The following is a 19,574-nucleotide window of genomic DNA, read 5'->3' as shown; positions in this document are numbered from 1 at the left end:
GTGTGTTTGTGTTGCTGTAACTACACAGGTGGAATGTGTACCGTGGTCACTGGAGGGGAATTCCAATGTCTCCATGGTGACAGTTGTCACAGTCAACGGGACCAGCGTGGGCTCCGGGGTGTGCAAATACACTCCGTATGTATTTTTATCATGTGTGATGGCGTCGCTATCTGTGGCTCTCTACCTCCGTGTGTCATCACTACCCAAGATCCTCCTGCTTCTCCTTCTCAACATCCTCCACACTGTCGTCATGGAGACTAGCAGCTATCGGAAGGCCATAGGGTGAGTCGAGCTAAACGCAAAGGTTATAGGAGTGTTTGTAGTTCATAGTTGTTTAATTATCTTAGGGTTAGCTAAACTGGGATTTGTGAGAAATATTTTGTTTACCTGCAAGTAATATCACCATTAACTGACACCAGATAACCGAGAACATGTAAATGTGTTGTCAAATTATTGAAACTCAGGAGCCAATTTAAAAGTAAATGTTTTCGGTCCAAAGGCTGAATCCCTGTTTTATCTGATAATCTGATGGGTGTCATTGTGATTGTGTGTGTAGAGGTGGATTCTTTCACACACACAGCTATGACCCTGTTCTGGCAATGCTGCTGTTTTCTGGAGCTTTGGTGCTTCACTGCAGACAGCTGGATCTCAAACTCAGACTGGACTACCTCTGGGCCACCCAGGTGAGTGCACCTGTGTATGCAAACATTAAGGTTGTGTGTGTGTGTGTGTGTGTGTATAAATGCATCACTTATTAAAAAGTAATATATTTAAAATATGTTTATTTTATACTAAGTATAGTTCAGTATAGTAATCTGTTGACATTAAATCCTGACATTTTGTTTGAGATTTACTGACATAAAAATTATAATTAAATTTTATTTGGAGTACTATTTGTGCACAATGCACATTTCTTAATATTAAGCCTAAAATGTGCAGTAATGTCATCACTGATGAGGATTATATGATTTTGAAAATAATATCAGTCTTTAAATGTACCTGTAAATGTAAATGTATTGTAATAGTTCCACTTTAGTACAATCAAATATACTTCAGTATATCTTTAGTTGGACTTCAGCACAATTAAAGTGCATTAAGTACTAAATTAAGTTGTTCCAAATTAGCAGACTTTAAGTATACAGTATCTGGTTAGTATAATAAAAGTACATTTGCAGGGTACTGTTTAAGTACATAAATATGTAAATGTATTTGTAGAATACCTAGGATAAAATAAACACTCACAACACACACACACACACACAAACACAAATTTTCAAAAGTTAGAGGTCGGCAAGAATTTTTATGTTTTTGATGGAAGTCTTCAGCTCACCAAGGCTGAACCAAGGCTGAACAGTATTGTAAAATAATATATATATATATATATATATATATATATATATATATATATATATATATATATATATATATATACATATATGTATACATATATGTATACATATATATATATATGCGTCCAGGAGGCATCCGAAATAGATGCCCGAGCCACCTCAGCTGGCTCCTCTCGATGTGGAGGAGCAACGGCTCTACTCTGAGCTCCTCCCGAGTGACCGAGCTTCTCACCCCATCTCTAAGGGAAATTTCAAATGGTCCTTCAGAAATCATTCTGATATGCTGATTTGGTGTTCAAGAGACATTTCTTATTATTATCAATGTTGAAAACAATTATGCTGATTAATATTTTTGTGGAAACTGTGGTACATTTTTTCCAAGATTCTTAGGAAGTTCATAAGAAAAGCATTTGTCTGGTATAAAAAATATTTGGTAGCATACTGTGAATTTAATGTGTTGACTTTACCATGCTGAATAAAAGATTAATTTCTTTTATAACAATTCCCCAAACTTCTGTTCTGAGCAGAAGTGTATATTTTCAAAAATAAAATAAAAAAAATAAATAGTGGAATATCTTAAGCATCATCAGCACTGTGATAGCAAGCTATTTCAACAGTAACATTGCCCTCTAGTGGATGTTTTATTTTCAGAATTTAATTCAATATGAACACAAATTATTTTATTACTGACCTTTAAAATATCCAGTGACAGGCGATACAGTTAATATGAGAATACAGTTAATTGTTAATATGTCAGTTTGTGTGTTTTGTCCACAGGCTGAGGAGGACAGAGATGACATGGAGAAAGTGAAGCTGGACAATAAGAGGATTCTGTTCAACCTTCTGCCTGCACATGTAGCTCAACACTTTCTGCTGTCCAACCCACGAAACATGGTCAGATTTCATTTACAGATCACAAAGAATAGCCTTAAAGACAACACAAGATACAAATTAACTTCTAAAAATTTGACACAGTTCTAAGCCAAATAGCATTAAGATGAAGTGAAGTGGGGATTGTTGTGGTTTGTCAGATGTTGTAGTTTCCAAAGTCACCACTTCATAGCAATGTTGTTACGATCCTGCTGCTAATTAGGTAAGAGGTCAGTGCAGATGCTTTGATGATAGCTTGTGTTTTTGATCATGCAAATGAGATAAGATTGTGATTGTGTGTAGTGTAAATGCACAGCTGCTCCGTCTGGCTTTGTGATCTCACTGCCAGGCTTCACTGTGAGGCCTCATGAACACAATCAATGTGTGTTATGTGTTTTGTAAAGGTTTTTTTTTTTTTGTTGTTTTTTTTTATGTTTGCTGCATGCTCAACACATGCTGCTCGGCTCTTTTCCTGTCCAAGATCCTTCACAGGGATTGATGCAATCAGACATCCTGAAATCTGTTGCAGCAGCTCTGAAGCAAGCATCCTCTCCTGAGCATGGAATTATATTGTAAACAGTGGCATAAGGAAGTGAAAATCTTGGACACATATGCAGGAGTACACATGCAATGCAAACATCACTGGAATGCTTTCTTGTTAAAAATCTTTTCTTTTACTATAATGATAGCTTGGAAAAAGTGTACAACTGTTTTCTGAAGTCCTCTTATGATGTTAGTCATATTTTCTCACACCAAAACATTTTACATTACCATTTCTTTCTCTTCTACCAATCAAAAGTTTGGGATCAGTATTTATTTTTATTTTTTTCAAGAAATTAATTTATACTGTTAATCAGCAGGGAATGCTTTAAAGTGGCAGTAAAGACATTTATAGTTTTACTAAAGATTTATATTTCAAATAAACGCTTTTAATTGTTTCTGGAGTCCTGAAAAATGTATTACAGTTTCCAGAAAAAAAGGTAAAACTTTACCTATAGCTTTTATGTAAAATGCATTATAAAAGTAGTTGTAATGCATTAATTATACCTTATATTGTAACCACAGTTTATACATTCAAACACTTATCAATTTATTGTTACACAATGCATTACATTTTTTTTTTTAAGTTATAATTACTTATGACAAGATATAATGTTTTACAACGCATATTATGAATAATTAGAATGCATTATACTCTTTAATAACCCTTTGAAATGCAGTTTTAAGCAAAGATAAAAAAAATAAAAAAATAAGAAGCACAAACAACACAATGTTCAACATTGATAATAAGAATGATTAGAATGATAAGAATGATAATTTCTGAATGGTCATATGACAAAATCTAAAAATAAAAAACTAAAGAAATGGCTGATGGTTTTGGCACCACAAAAAATATATATATATTCAATTATATTAGAATAGAAACTGTTTAAAATTGTATTTAATTATCATAAAAAAGTGTTTTACATGGTATTTTAAAGTGTAATATTTCACAATGTTATTGTTGCTGTATTTTTATTATTATTATAATTATCTTTTATTTTTATAAACTTTTGACTTAATTAAATTTAACTTATCAAAACTCCTACAGACCCCAAACCTTTGAATGGTAGTGTAAAATGACTAACCTCTGTATATGATTTCAGCCAGATGAAAGAATTTATGTCACACTTAAAAAACAGATTATTGCATTGACAAATTAGCCTGTCTAAAATCAAACATGCATGTAAACACTAATATTAGTTTGGAAAACAAAATAACACCGTTTTATTAATCTTTTGGTGCCATGTTTCTTGTTTGCAGCCATGAAACACCAAATTGTTGCTATGGTTATTTCCAAAATCATAATTTTGGGAGTGACTCCTATACTCCATACATATACTGTAGAATGGTAATTAAAGGGAGTCACTTCTGTATTTAAATGCGGTTGTTATTCCCAAAAGTTTGCAGTGTGTACGTGGCCGATATGTCTACATAGTAAATCAAATCCTTCTATTTCAGAAGAGCAAGAAAACCCCTTTTATATGCTCATAAACCACTGTGATGCTGTTGAATCTTTGATTTGAGATGGAAGGGTCAATCTAATGCACTCTACATTTTAATGCCAAAAGCAAGTTTTGCTTTGACCAAAATCAACTTGTCCAATTCATGCATGTCGTGACTAATTACTGTAGACTTAACTTCTTTAACTGCTGTTATATATCAGCTCAGCCTGGATCAGTGGTATCGTCCCCTGAGGGTCTCATTGCTTTCCTGCTCTACTGTTCTAGGACCTGTATTATCAGTCTTACTCTCAGGTGGGCGTCCTGTTCGCCTCAATCCCCAACTTTAATGACTTCTACATTGAGCTGGATGGAAACAACATGGGTGTGGAATGCCTCCGGCTGCTAAACGAGATCATCGCTGACTTTGATGCGGTGAGAATTTCTAGTCTCCCAGCCCGAGATATGTATGTTTTGGCTCAGTGTGCAAGTTACCTTAATCCCACATAGGCTTCATTTATTTCTCCCATCACATCATCTCTCTCTTTCTATGTCTGTAGCTTATGGATAAGGAATGCTACAGAGACATTGAGAAGATCAAAACTATTGGGAGTACTTACATGGCTGCGGTCGGCCTCGTCCCCACCGCGGGATCAAAGGTACACAGAGAGTGTATGTGTGCAAACACAGCAAAAAAATATTTTTCTAAATCAGAATTTTTGCCATGTTTTTCAATAAAATGATCTAAACAACTTTAAAACGATATATTATTTGAGAAGCAAAAAGACTTAGATTTAGAGAATGCACTGTTCTAAAGTTTGGGGTTTGTAAGATTATTATTATTATTGTTGTTATTATTATTATTATGTCTATTAAGGCAGCATTTATTTGATCAAAAATAGTAAAAAATCTGCAATATTGTGAAATATTATTATTAAAATGTAAAATAACTGGTCTCTTTTGGAATATATTTTAAAATGTAATTAATTCTTGTGTTGCAAAGCTAAACTTTCTGCAGTCATTCAGTGTCACATGATCTTGCAGAAATCATTGTGTGTGTGTGTTTGTGTGACTGTGTGTGTGTGTGTGCGCGCGCGCGCGTGTGTGTGTGTGTGTGCACGCGTGTGCGGGCGTGTGTGTATTTTCAAGGTAATCTCAGTTTGGGTGTATTTGCATTTGGCCTTGAAAGATGAAAATCATGTCATGGCACCACTCAAACCTGCCACTGCCTTGAAAGCAAAACTAATATCAAATGCAAACGCATGTGCATGTTTGTTTTTCTGTCATAGTGGAGACTTTTCTCATCGATTTTTATACCGAGGTAATGATATTTTCTCCTCACCCTAAAACTAACATAAACACAGCCCACGGCTTAATTAAAGGGATAGTTAACATGAAAATGAAAATTCTGTCATCATTTACTCACTCTCATGTTGCTCTGAATCTGTATGCATTTCTTTCTTCTGATGAAGAAAGAGGGTATGTTGAAGAATGTTGGGAAACAAACCATTTCGGAGCCAATTGACTTGAAGAATTTGTTTATTGTATATTGCAGATATACTCACTGAATATAAACCTAACAGAGCACTCAGATCATTAGGATCGAGTCAGTTAGAAATACCAAGGGTTCACACAAAACAATGGGAGTCCTCCTTTAGTTACTATGCCGCCCGCAGTTGGAATCAGCTTCCAGAAGAGATCAGATGTGCTAAAACACTAGTCACATTTAAATCTAGACTTAAAACTCATCTGTTTAGCTGTGCATTTATTGAATGAGCACTGTGCAATGTCCGAACTGATTGCAATATATATTTTCACTGTTTTTTTTTATTTAATTTTATGTAAAATCATTTTCTAACTGTTTTAAATTCATTTTAAATAAGTACAGTTTTAATAATTTTAAAAGTTTTAAAATGGCTTGTTTTATTCTTGTTATTATTTTTCTTCATTACTATTTTACTTTCTTTTATGTAAAGCACTTTGAATTACCATTGTGTACGAAATGTGCTATATAAATAAACTTGCCTTGCCTTGCCTATTGAAAAATAAATAAATAAAGAGACATTTCTCAAAATATAGTTTTTTAAGTTCCTACATAAGCCATACAGGTTTGGAACAACATGAGGGTAAGTAGATGATGACAATTTTTGATGACCTCTCCCTCAGATTAGTGATATGAAAATTATGAATGTGTTAGTGATATGAAATTATGATATCTCATAATGATTTCATCCTCACTTCACTCTAAACCTGTAAAATTCCTCAATTGAAAAAAAAAAATAATGCTCAGAATGTTCAAGCTTCCATTTTCCATGCACCTAAAGCAAGTGGACCAGAAATCATATTTGACCTTCCTCATATTCAGACACATGATAACCAGATTGATATAATTTATGGCATAGGTCAAGATTTTGAGAGAGTAACTGTAACAGTCTGTTTCGACACAAAGCTGTCATGTGACTTCAGAAAACTTGGAAGATTTTTTTGTCTGTTTTGGAGATTGACAGCTCCAGGTCACTATTATACGTTGTTTGAAGGGGAAAAAGAGCAGCATTAACATTCTTCAAAATATCTTCTTTTGTGTTTCACAAAAACTTCAAATGGTTGCGTTTATAGCATAACTTTTGTTTTTTTTGGCAGAAATACTCCCATATTCTGATTATAAAACAATCCAACAATTACTCTGTTAATTACCATCATCTCAGAACAAATGTAGAGGTGGTGGTACATGAATAATGTCTTTCTGTTTTCTCTCTGAATAGGTAAAGAAGTCTATTTCTGAGCACCTGTGCAGAGTGGCTGATTTCGCCATCGAGATGTTTGATGTACTGGATGCGATCAACTACCAGTCCTACAATGATTTTGTGCTTCGAGTTGGTTAGTGACCTTGTTAAAGCGAGGTGTCAACCATGTCTGTTTGTGTGTGTTAGTTTGTGTAGATGAGTGTGTGTGCTTTTGTTAAAATGGAGGAAATACCTCAGTAAGTGTGGACATTGTGCCGGACATCCCGCATCCAGTAGGATGTCCTGAGTGTAACATGTTTTCTAAGGAACAGATTACATATAACAAACACAGAGTTACGCACATGCATGAACAATGTACACTACATACACACTTCTTGAGAAAATGTCATGAATTTAAACACCTCACTACTGGTACCCTGCTGTTAACACAATATCCATCCCTTCAGTTCTGATGGCCTCTAGGTGCTGAGTAGAATTAATTTTTTCTTTAGCACAGGGAGCTGCTCAGAAAAACATTCCTGCTACAAATCATTTTTAATGAGAAGGGCACAATCCTGTAAAACTGTCCCAAATGATCAATCTGTAATTACATTTTTAAGCCACTTGACAAGTCACATTTGCAAAATTTCAAACTGCAGTTACGAGAAGGAATTTTGTCAATATACTAATGACAAAATGTAATCGCTTTCTCCACCTCCGAATCACATTTTTTTTGCTGATTTAACCAAGGCTACATGGTCATGAAAAATGAAATTCTACAATTTATATTAGTATTTGTTTATTTTTTTAACAACTACTGGCCTCTTTCAATGCCACACTACCTGTTTTTAGTGAATTAAATCACTGTTTCCACAAAAATATTGAGCAGTTTAAAAAATATATATTTACAATTTTTTGAACTACTTCAACATTGATACTTATATGAATCGAATCTTTACCAGCAAATCATCATAGAATGATTTCTGAAGGATCGTGCTCTAAAATAATGATGCTGAAATTTCAGCTGTACCATTACAGGAATATATTACATTTGAAAATATAAATTGAAATTATTATTTTAAATTGTAAAAATATTTCACAATATTATGTTTTTTACTGTATTTTACTGTAGTAGTGTGTGTGTGTGTGCATTGTCTTCTGAAAAACATGCAACTATCTTCTGTAGCATCTGAAGGCCAGTACTAAATAAAAAAAATATGATATTTAGGCAAATTATGAAAAATATACACATCTCCATTCTGTTCCATTCAAAGTTTTCACTCCCATCTCTTAATGCATGGTTTTTCCTTCTGGAGCATCAGTGAGCATTTGAACCTTCTGTAATAGTTGCATATGAGTCCATAAGTTGTCCTCAGTGTGAAAAGATATTTATGTATAAAATATATTTTTTAGTTAATTTATGTAAGTGAGGATAGCAAAATTAAGTAAACTGTGACATAATATACCCAAATTCTTTAAACAGTGAACTAACAGTAAAATTGCTAAAACATTGGGACCAAAAATTATTCAGACACTTTGACCTAAACATGTTTTGCTTAAGTGTTTTTTTAATTGCTAATGTGACCTTCTTACACCACAGACTGAACAAAATTAAATATTTCTTAGCAATTGGTTGACCTAAATTGCTATTATCTAACTGTGTACTTAAAGGGATAGTTCACCTAAAAAAAGAAATTTCTGTCCTTAATTGCTCACTCTCGTGTTGTTCTAAACCTGTAAGACCTTCTTTAATCTTTGGAACAAAATGTAAGAGATTTTTGATGAAATCTGAGGGCTCTCTGACCCTCCCATAGACAGCAAGGGAACTACTACGGTCTGGGAACAGAAAAGTACCAAAATGAAAGTAGTCCATGTGACATCAGTGGTTCAACTGTAATGTTACGAAGCTATGAGAATACATGATGACATTGAACACATACGCCGTGCCTTGTGTTCAATGTCATCACGCCGGATCTTGGTCAGATCCACATGCTTGCGTCATGGTACTGTCGTGAACACGCGTCCACAGGTGACACAGTAGAGACTATAAATTATAGTCATTATTTTTGTTTTCTTTGGGCAAAAAAGTATTCTCATAACTTCGTAATATTACGGTTGAACCACTGAGGTCACATGGACTACTTTGTCAATCATCCTGGTACTTTTCTGTTCCTGTTCTTTAAATTTAACAGTTGACAGCTATTCAGCCTAATTCATTACATACTTTTCTATCAAAGCGATCAGACATTATCAATATGAATTTGTTCTGACACAGTTTAACTCTGAGTTCTTGTCATATTTTGTTACCATTTTCTAAACTGTATCAAATAAACTGATAGCGTGAGAAACGTTGAAGGTGTCTGAATACATTTTGGTTTGACACACACACACACACGCACACACACACACACACACACACACACACACACACACACACACACGCACACACACACACACAGACGCACACGCACACACACACACACACACACACACACACACACACACACACACACACACACACACACACACACACACACACACACACACGCAAACACACTATGTAATATATAGAAGCAATAAAAATCACAATTAAAAATTAAAAAAATCTTACCAACCCTAATTTTTTAACAAAATTTGTTTTACATGTAAAAATGGCAGATAAAAGGACATTAAATCTGATTACTTATTTTTGTTGATCATTGATCAGGTATCAACGTGGGTCCAGTAGTTGCTGGTGTAATCGGGGCTCGCAGGCCTCAGTACGACATTTGGGGAAACACAGTCAACGTTGCCAGCAGAATGGACAGCACTGGAGTTCAGGGAAAAATACAGGTAAAACAAATAAACCATCATTTAAACAATCCAGCACACCACTCAAACAAACAAATCTGACTTCATTGGCCTCTTCTTCCCAGGTGACCGAGGACGTCTTCCGCCTACTCTCCGGTTATTATCACTTCCAGTGTCGTGGCCAGGTCAGTGTGAAGGGCAAAGGTCAAATGCTCACCTACTTTCTGGAAGGCCGAACCATGCAAGGCGCACAGCACACACAATCCAAGATCCCTGAGTGTGGGTCGAGCCCTTGCATCCGGACCAAACTGGGATCAGCGCCCGCTGTCAGCAGCTATGGGGTGAAAAGTCACACTGTAGGGCACATTAGCACCCCAAACAACAGCATTCTGTACCTTCCCTCTGTGTCCGTTGACATGGAGGTGTGATCGACAAGGAGACGGGCTCTACGGTGATCAATTGATGCATTATTAAATCAGAGGCAGGGAGGGAAACCGAGCATAAGGTAGGAGCGAGATGAAAAATGAGGAGAGACGAGACAGTCTTTGCACATTCAAACGTGCCAAACCAAGAAAGCTCCTCCCCCTTTACGCAAGTACATAATAAGCAAGTATGTCTTTCTGTGTCCACGTATGCATGTGTTTTAATGAGTCTTCCCCGACAAACAGGATATCAGGGTCTCCTAAATGGGAGCATGCGATCTACTGCAAAAAGCAGCTTCACACCAGCCGAGGAGACAAGTACCCACCGTGTGTGAGTGTGTGTGTGTGTCTGTCTGTGTTATCTTGCATCTAAAAATGTCAAGAGATGCCACGGTGGTGAATATTTTGAACATGTGAATGGTGAGGACCAAACATTTCATTTTAAAACAGCGCTGTATTTTGTACGAGACTGAGTCAGGACAGTTTCTGAGACGACGGAACACATGTCGGGTTTTTCCCACCGAGACAAAAGAAAAGCTGGTTGCTCATATTGAGATCTGCGTTGGATAAATTGTTTACATGAAGAACACGTCACGGGTTTTACAGACCTGATAGCAAAGTTATTCCCAGCTCTTCGGCTTTCAAGCACTCGTCTGCGGTTGCAGAGAGAGAGGCAGAAATACTAAACAACCGCAGTGAATCAGAGACTGCAATGATTTACTAGCGAATGTTAACGCAATCCTGTTTTGTAATCATTTACAGAAACTCGGTCGAGTCTGTGACGTGGGTAAATGTTTAACTTTGTGTGGGTTGATTCAGCACAGTTTTCCTGTTATGTGATGTGTGTACGCACTTGGTGCTTGCACAAAACATCTGTATGCACTTGCTGCTGCCCTTTGCCCTCTGGGATATCCTTTCCAGTAATAACACGACAAGCGATCCCATTGCATTTAAGCGTCAGTGATGTGAAATACCAGTACAATTGAGAAGCCAGCACAATCAAGGCTGTCACCGATAATACTATTCACAAAAAGCAACCAAATTGGCTTCCAGTATGTAATCAAATGGCTTAATATACATTTATTCCACATCTATTTTGTCGGTGGTGGCACTTCGCTTTCAGATTCTCCTATCAAAGGTAGCATCTCTCACTGTGCTTGCAGAACGATCTTTCCCACACGGTTGAACATGCATGATATTTTAGTGCTGGATGTGTCATGTACTCTCTAGATCTTAGGTTAAACATCTGGATTTTAGTGCATCTGTTTCAGAGCATGTGAACGTCTCAAACCTGCTCTTGGTTTGGAAAGCCTCACAAGCCTCATTTCAGATTTCAGAATGATCTTTAGTTTTTTTTTTTCTGTGCTATTACTGTATCTTTGATAGATTTCCCATGATGCCTAGCGAAAGAAGTTTGGCTTCAAGCATGCCGTTCTGCATGTCCCTTTCAGCATGCCGTAATTCTGTCACGTCGCTCTATTTGATTACTGATTTGTGTCTCTAATGCATGCCTATTGCAAAAACACAACTGAGGGTGACAAGTGTTGAAGACATGTTGCGAAACATGCTTTAGTAGCACTGCATGAGCCCATAATAATGGCCTTGATGAAACGAACCATCTTTTTCTTCATTATCTGAAGGTGTATCTTCTTACCTGGTCCGTGTGTGGTGCTGTGGGCAAAGCTTTCTGGGAGTTTTGTAGCATTGGCGCCTTGTCAAGCTCTTGAAGTGACTGCCTTTTTATCCAGGGTCTGTTGGAGAAAGTGTATTTCTTTGAATATGTGCCAACACATACGGTTACCAACATTTCAAACGGTGTTCTTTTCTAGCGCAACTTTGCAACATTGTGTGCATTCGGTTCCGTTTCGAACTTAACTCTCATATGGACTGATTGAACCACATGGGGCTCAATACCGACTCGCAAATGGGCTATTCCTTTATATTTTTCGACGTTTAATACATGTTAAGCTACGTAATCAGGAATGCTCTCTTCGATTCTATTTTTCGCTGCATTTAGCTTCATTTGCCATGTACGGAATTTTGCATATTTATTAACGTAAAGTAAGGAGCTGTTCATTCGAGTTTCATATAAATAGATTTTTTTTGTTTTTTCTTTAATGAATATGAATGCCAAATGCCAAAATGCTTATCGTATCACTGAATATTTCAGATTCTATGATCCAACAAATGTAGCCAAACAGCTAAATGGTTCTATTTGATATGGCTTAATATGATCTATTTTGACTAAAGTGGCCTAACTTACTGCTGTTATAAACATTAATGATATATTAACTTTATTAATACATAAAGTGTGCACAGTAAAATCATAGAATAGATTTTCATGTCGATTAGATATTTTCATATTTGATACGGGTCAAAATTATTGTACGTATTAAATATATTGTAGAGTAAACGAAAAGAGTATTTTATTGATGATTTGTAATATTTGTGCTATTTTTGGGGTTGCAATGTATTTATTGCGATGGTTCTATGTGAATGTAAATTTCATATTGAGATGAAATACCTGTGTTTGCACTTTTATACCTGTGTTTGCACTGTTCGGGAATAAAATAACAATGAGAGATGACATGGGGATTCTGTGTTATCTTTGCAATTGTTGTGTTGTCATGGCCGTGGCCTTGACCTTGAATAAGGAGACGTCAGTCTATGGACTGATTGTGAGAGTGAATGACCTGGGAGTTCTGACATTGTATAACTAAAGAAAAATAAATGGGACAAACAAGGAAGATTCAGACCCTCTCATGTGAATATTTTATTTGATTTTGTTGACTTGAGACTAGACTAGAAAATTTATATATATATATATATATAAATCGAATTTAATTATATTTTCATTTATTTTATCTTAAAGAAACTGATGGAAATGCTTCCTCTTCCAAATAAGTCAATGTCTTCATATTTAATTTATTTATTTATTGTTTTGTTGAGTTGAGTTGAGTTTATGAACCAGTTTCCTCTCCCACAAAAGACTGTTTGTTCCTGCCTGGCTATTTGCATTAGATTAATGTGTGAAATAAACAGAAGTGCTTCAGAACATCGAGGCTTTAGGAACTGCCATAGATCCGGCCTATTGTCCCAGTACTCTTTTCTGCATACTTCCACAGCTTTCCGACCGGGAACTGCATTTTTTCATATACAGGATGTGCCCGTTCCAAAGCATTTTGGGGAACAGGGGAAAACAAAGAAGTCTTATCAGGCTGGCATGTGTAAGCAGCAAATAGATAGGATGTGACACATCGTACTGCCGGAAACGTCTTGCAAATGTTATTTATGAAAGAAAACGTACATATGCACAATCATATCAGGGTGTTAGGATGGATGGACCTTTCAGCATTACCCATGATCATCGCCATATTTACTGATTATTATGGCCTGCTGGGGTCAAATTGTCAGTCTTAAAAATATAGTGTCAAATTGACATTAACCTGCAATGTAGGGCCTTTATGTTGTAGTATAAACCATCCTTCCCTACCCAACAACATTTAAATAGGAGTTTAAATAGACTTCATACTCTATGACTGCAAAATTAATTCCACTTTAAAGGGGTAGTTCACTCAAAATAAAAATTCAGTCATTAATTACTCACTCTCATGTTGTTCTAAACTCGTAAAACCTTCTTTCATTTTCAGAACACAAATTAAATTCGAAGCCCAGAAAGGTAGCCCATGAGAGTATCAGCATGCATGCATGTTGTACTGCTGATGCAGGAACTGGCATTCTGACATAGATTTTTAAATAGTTTTTGACTATTTGAAAAAATATTCTCGTAGCTTCATAAAATTACAGTTGAACCAGTGATATCACATACAATTAACATCTTAACAGTCTGGGCTTTGAACATGGTAATTACATTGCTGTCTTTGCAGGGTCATATTTGACCCATATATTCATCAAATCATGTTTTCCTTTCCATTTGGAGTGTTCCAAGCTCTGGGTGCATAGAAAAGATCTGTAAAGTTAGAAATAGATATTAGATATTAGATATATAAAATCTCCAAATATCCAAATAGATATTCTTAATAAAAGTTAAGACTCATCCCCGCTCTCCTAAAATGCCTCATTTAAACATGCCCCCACATGTCTACGTCATGATGTGGGAAGATTTGCATAACGCCACCCAGATGTTCATGCAAAGAAAGAAGAAGTACCTTTGATTCTTGCTGTTGCTGCCAGCACCATGTCATGGAGACGCTATTTCGTTGTGAAAGCGAAAATACTTTGTTTGATCTTCCAAAAGAGGACACAACTAGAAATCAGTGGTTAAGTTGTATTTACAACACTGTTCCAGAACAGTTTACCCCAAATATTCAGATGTGTGAAGTGCATTTTATGGAGGATTGTTTCCTGATCCTGGGAGAGAAGACTATGATGCCGGCTGTTCTGACTCACAGTTTGTAAGTACATTTACATATGCAAAGGATTTGTCAATAATGATTCAAACACAAGTTTTGAGCAGTGTAGAGCAGCAGTTCTCAATTCCAGTCCTCACGACCCCCTGCTCTACACATTTTGTATGTTTCTCTTATGACTTCAGACATTTGTTCTATTCGAACGTAACTGCCCTGCGAAGGACAATACAGGATATTATACCATGATTCAAGTTCGAAGTGAATGTATATGTTCCATTTAAATTGCATTGAAGTGTGCAAGATGTGAATTTAAATTGTATTTATTTTGTATGAAGACGTTGCGCAGCGTAAATCCGTAAATGAATGTTGTGAGGTAAACTTTAACAGATTTCCCCTGCTCAGGGAGTAGGGAGCAATGAACACATCCATCGCACCCAAAGATAAATTGCAGTGCTTTACAAATATAGGACAGGAAGAGCTAAATATACTTATCACTGTATCTAAACCAACAACATGTTTATTAGATCCTGTACCCACTAAATTACTGAAAGAGTTGTTACCTGTAGCCGAAAAACCGCTTCTCAATATCATTAACTCGTCGTTGTCTTTAGGTCACGTCCCAAAACCATTCAAGCTGGCGGTTATTAAGCCTCTTATTAAGAAACCAACACTAGATCCTAGTGAATTGGCAAATTATAGGCCTATTTCAAATCTTCCATTTATGTCTAAAATTTTAGAAAAAGTTGTGTCTGCTTCCTTCCTGCACAAAAATGATCTGTATGAAGAATTTCAGTCAGGTTTCAGGCCCCACCATATCACAGAAACTGCACTTGTTAAAATTACAAATGACCTGCTTCTTGCGTCAGATCAAGGCTGCATCTCATTTCTAGTCTTACTTGATCTTAGTGCTGCGTTCGACACCATAGATCATGACATACTCATAGATTGATTACAAAACTATACAGGTATTCAAGGGCAGGCTCTAAGATGGTTTAGATCCTACCTGTCCGATCGCTAACATTTTGTTTACTTAAATGGGGAGTCATCTCATTTATCATCAGTAAAATATGAAGTGTCCACAAGGATCAGTCCTAGGTCCCCTTCTATTTTCAATATACATGTTGCCCCTTGGTAATATTATTAGAAAATACGGAATTAGCTTCCACTGTTATGCTGATGATACTCAGCTATATATCTCAACGAGACCAGATGAAACTTCTAAATTATCTAAGCTAACAGAGTGTGTTAAAAATGTAAAAGATTGGATAACAAATAATTTTCTCCAATTAAATTGGAGCTTTTTCACATTTGGCTCCCAAACTCTGGAATAGCCTTCCTGAAAATGTTCGGGGTTCAGACACACTCTCTCTGTTTAAATCTAGATTAAAAACGCATCTCTTTCGCCAATCATTTGAATAATGTATCTTAAATTGTGAGTGTAGTTGCATCTGATCAAATGCGCATTTTTATTCTTTAGCTTGGGTTAAACTAATTAATTTTACTTTGTTGGATCAGCAGCTATGCTATTGATGTCTCTATTTGTTTCTATGTTTTGCCCGAGCGGCAACCTCCCGCTCTCTCTAGTGAAGCCAATAAGGAATTGACTAAAACTGCAATTCATCGACTGGCCGCTTGAGGCTGTCTGCAAAAAAGAGTCAATCCCATAGACTCCCCATGTTAAAATGCCCAACTTTACAGCAGAAAAAAACATCAGCCTGGTGCAAAAAATTATTTTGGTCTACATAGCTAATTTTGCCCTTCATGACAACTGTGAGGGGGGTGAATTTTTTTTATAACTCATCCGTTTAAATTATATTAGGCCTTAAAGTTCTGCATAATTAAGGGCGTGGCCACTTGAGTGACAGGTGAATTGCCACTGCTTTCACAGCTGTCGCGCTAGGTGGGCGTGGCTTCAGCAACCAGCTCCTGCCCTTTTGCCCATTTTCGATTGTCCGGGAGAGTCACGCAGTGACGCACTGCCAAGATGGCGACGGCTCGCTCTGCACACTTTAGGCTTCAAAAACTCTCTTCAGGAGTCTACGGGTGACGTCACGGACACTACGTCCATGTTTTTATACAGTCTATGGTTTTGCCACAGGATTTGCATCCCGTGGTAACTAGGATTTACACAAGCTCCAGTCTGGATCCAGAACACCTGAGAAGAGATGATGCTGACCCTCAAAGGACCCCAGATGATGCTAACCCTGAATCAACAAACAGAACTAACAAATATTGCTACAAGTGTGACTGCATCATATAATAATTGTTAATAATATTAATAATGTTCATCGTCTTGCTGACTACGTCTTGTATTAATTTTTCTAAAAATCCTGTCATACGTGCACAAACTGACAGTCACCACTTATAAGCTATTACTAAAAATTGTAGAAACATAATTTTCTGTAAAGTTGCTTTGTAACGATTTGTATTGTAAAAAGCGCTATACAAATAAACTTGAATTAAATTGTATTGTAGGGACAATGTCAATGGGAGCACTTCATGCGCGGAGTTCACTTCTTACGAGCTGATTATTTGAATTAGGTGTTAGCAAAGAGAGACATAAAAAATATGCAGAGCTGGTGGGCACAAGGACTGGAATTGAGAACCGCTGGTGTGGAGTAGCGATTGTTGTTTGTTGTGTCGGGGATCATGCATCACAGTATGGCAAGGGGCGTAACATTTCCATCACATGCTTGAGGCATTCTGCCAATCACAAAGCACCGGATAGCTGAACTGTTCCTTTAAAAATTATAGTTTGGTAATATTTACTCAACTTCATGTTTTTCTAAACCAAAAAAAAAGGGTTAATGCAAATCCAATACAATCTTGACATGCTATATTTGAATCAACATGAATGAGATTTTTTCATAGAAATAAAATTGCATGATGCTCACAGCTGTCAAGTTTTGCATTTTGCTTGATTCAAAAGTTTGGGTTTGGTAAGATTTTTTAATTTTTAATTTTTTTATTTATTTTAATTTTTTTCATTTTTGAAAGAAGTCTCTTATGCTCAGCATGCAAGGCTGCATCTAAATACTGTGAAAATACTGTTATAACAAATATTCTAACAATGGAAAATAACTTTTGTTTATTAATATATTTATGGTGATTTAATATAGTAATATTGAAATGTAATTTAATTCTGTGATAGCTGAATTTTAAGCAGCCATTACACCATAAAAACAGTGCTGTGGCAATTGTAAGTCATTTTCTAATGCATAAAAAAATTACATTTGTAACATTAGAAATGTCCTTACTGTCACCGTTGTTCAATGTAATGCATTCTTGCTGGATAAAAGTTTTAATTTGTGAAAAAAATAAAAAAATAAATAATAATATTTTTATTGATCTTAGAATTTGAATAGAAGTGTATTTGCCAGTGGGTCAAATACTTTTTTTTTTCTTCTTTTTTTTTTTTACTTGAATGTTTTTCAATAATTAGGGTCCCAGGGTTTGAATATAATTTCAAAAGCACAACATAAAAGAACAGTTCACCCAAAATGAAAATTGTGTCATCATTTACTCACCTTCAAGTTGTTCTAAACCAGGGCTGTCAAAACTTGGTCCTGGAGGGCCAGTGTCCTGCAAAGTTTAACATCAACCCTAATTTAACACACCTAAAGCAGATTATCAAGCTGGTGTGGCAGGTGTGTTGAGGTAAGTTGGAGCTATCCAGGACCGAGTTTGGACACCTTGTTCTGAAACTTTATGAGTTGTTCTTCTGTTGAACACAATAGAATATATTTTGATGAGTGTGTGTAAGTTGATGGTAGCCATCGACTTCTGTAATGACCTCAAATAATTATTTAATTGGTTTCATTAAAAAAAAAAAAAACAACCGGGTGAATACATCTACAGAAAAGCAAAGGTTGTCATGATTATTGTCCAAGGGGCAACATAAAACTGATGTTTCTGCTCGGTTTTTGACAGATTTCAGAAGGAAAAAAGCAGCAAATGCGGCAATGGAGTGGCCAGCGAGTGATGAAATGACCTGTGACTTCAGCACGAGGGGAAAGACAAGTGAGTGAAGTCAAACGACAAAAAAGACAAACCGTGAGTTATGAAAAAAGAGAACTGTGAAACGGTGGAAAAATATACATGAGACTGTTCAGTGAGTGGCAATAATGTTGCCCTGTGTGGGAGGCTATGCTAAATTAAATTGAGAGTAAATAACTCCCGCTTCGCAACTGAGAAGTTTGTGTGAACTGCTCAAGCTAAATGTGGGGGTTATGGGAACTGCATCAGAAAAAAATGTGAAAGTCATGGTAATAGAATCAGAATGTGCCAAAACAGACAGGAAAAATTCAAAATGTGACCCGTCACGGAAACCAATGACACAAGTCGGCAGCACAACTTTCGAGCAAAATGAGAAAGAAGCATTTTTTTTTTTTTTTTAAATTGGTGATTTTCTTTTTTTTGCAGAATCTGTTAGCTGAGATCACGGAGAAGCCTCTCCGTGTTTGAGATAACAGTATTGGTATATTTAAAAGTGTACATTTTGAGGTTGAAATCGGCTTGTCAGGAAAGAAAGGAATTTCTTTCTCATAAACACCTCCATCATAGCCATTAGAGTGGACAGGTAGACATCAGGGAGAGCTGGAGAAGCTGATTGCAGAGTTGTCAAGCCCAACCATTATGGTGTACCAAGACTTCTAGAAGCCATTTGTTCTTCACGTGGATGTTTCAGAAGAAGGGCTAGGAGCCGTACTGTACCAATGACAGGGAGGCAAACTTCAGGTAGTGGGTTATGGGTCTCGGACTCTGATCCCTGCCGAAAGGAAGCTGGAGTTCCTGAGGCTCAAATGGATGATCACAGAGCATTTTCATGACTACCTGCTTCATGCACCACATTTCACTGTCTACATTGATAACAACCCGTTGACATATGACATGAAAACTGCAAAGCTCAACACAGCGGGGCAACGGGATATTGCAGACTACAGTTTCACCTTGAAGTATAGACCAGGGACAGCAAATCAGGATGCAGACTTATTGTCACAGAGACCAGTGCCCATTGAAGTCACAATCAGAGAGTTTACTCAGGATTGTGAGCCAGAAGTTCTGAAAT

At 36.5% G+C, this 19,574-nt stretch overlaps 1 protein-coding gene across 2 annotated transcripts in view; it reads left to right on the top strand.

Moving 5' to 3' along the window:
* The window catches only part of LOC132106947 (adenylate cyclase type 1-like), a 48,979-nt gene extending 36,265 nt beyond the window's left edge, over window positions 1-12,714 (top strand). Inside the window, exons 13-20 of one of the 2 annotated variants that reach the window (XM_059513056.1) lie at window positions 29-282; window positions 557-683; window positions 2,127-2,243; window positions 4,490-4,636; window positions 4,762-4,860; window positions 6,964-7,078; window positions 9,632-9,756; window positions 9,840-12,714. In XM_059513056.1, coding sequence (XP_059369039.1) covers window positions 29-282; window positions 557-683; window positions 2,127-2,243; window positions 4,490-4,636; window positions 4,762-4,860; window positions 6,964-7,078; window positions 9,632-9,756; window positions 9,840-10,142 — 1,287 coding nt within the window. In that variant the 3' untranslated portion in view covers window positions 10,143-12,714. Of the gene's footprint in view, window positions 1-28; window positions 283-556; window positions 684-2,126; window positions 2,244-2,700; window positions 3,152-4,489; window positions 4,637-4,761; window positions 4,861-6,963; window positions 7,079-9,631; window positions 9,757-9,839 lie in introns of those variants that run through there. The other variant, XM_059513057.1, reaches the window with a different exon arrangement.
* Window positions 12,715-19,574: the final 6,860 nt, after the last annotated feature.

This window comes from Carassius carassius, chromosome 27, assembly GCF_963082965.1.
Source record: "Carassius carassius chromosome 27, fCarCar2.1, whole genome shotgun sequence".
Taxonomy (NCBI): domain Eukaryota; kingdom Metazoa; phylum Chordata; class Actinopteri; order Cypriniformes; family Cyprinidae; genus Carassius; species Carassius carassius.
Note: the sequence above shows the minus strand (reverse complement) of the source record. Positions and strands in the feature narration are given on the sequence as shown.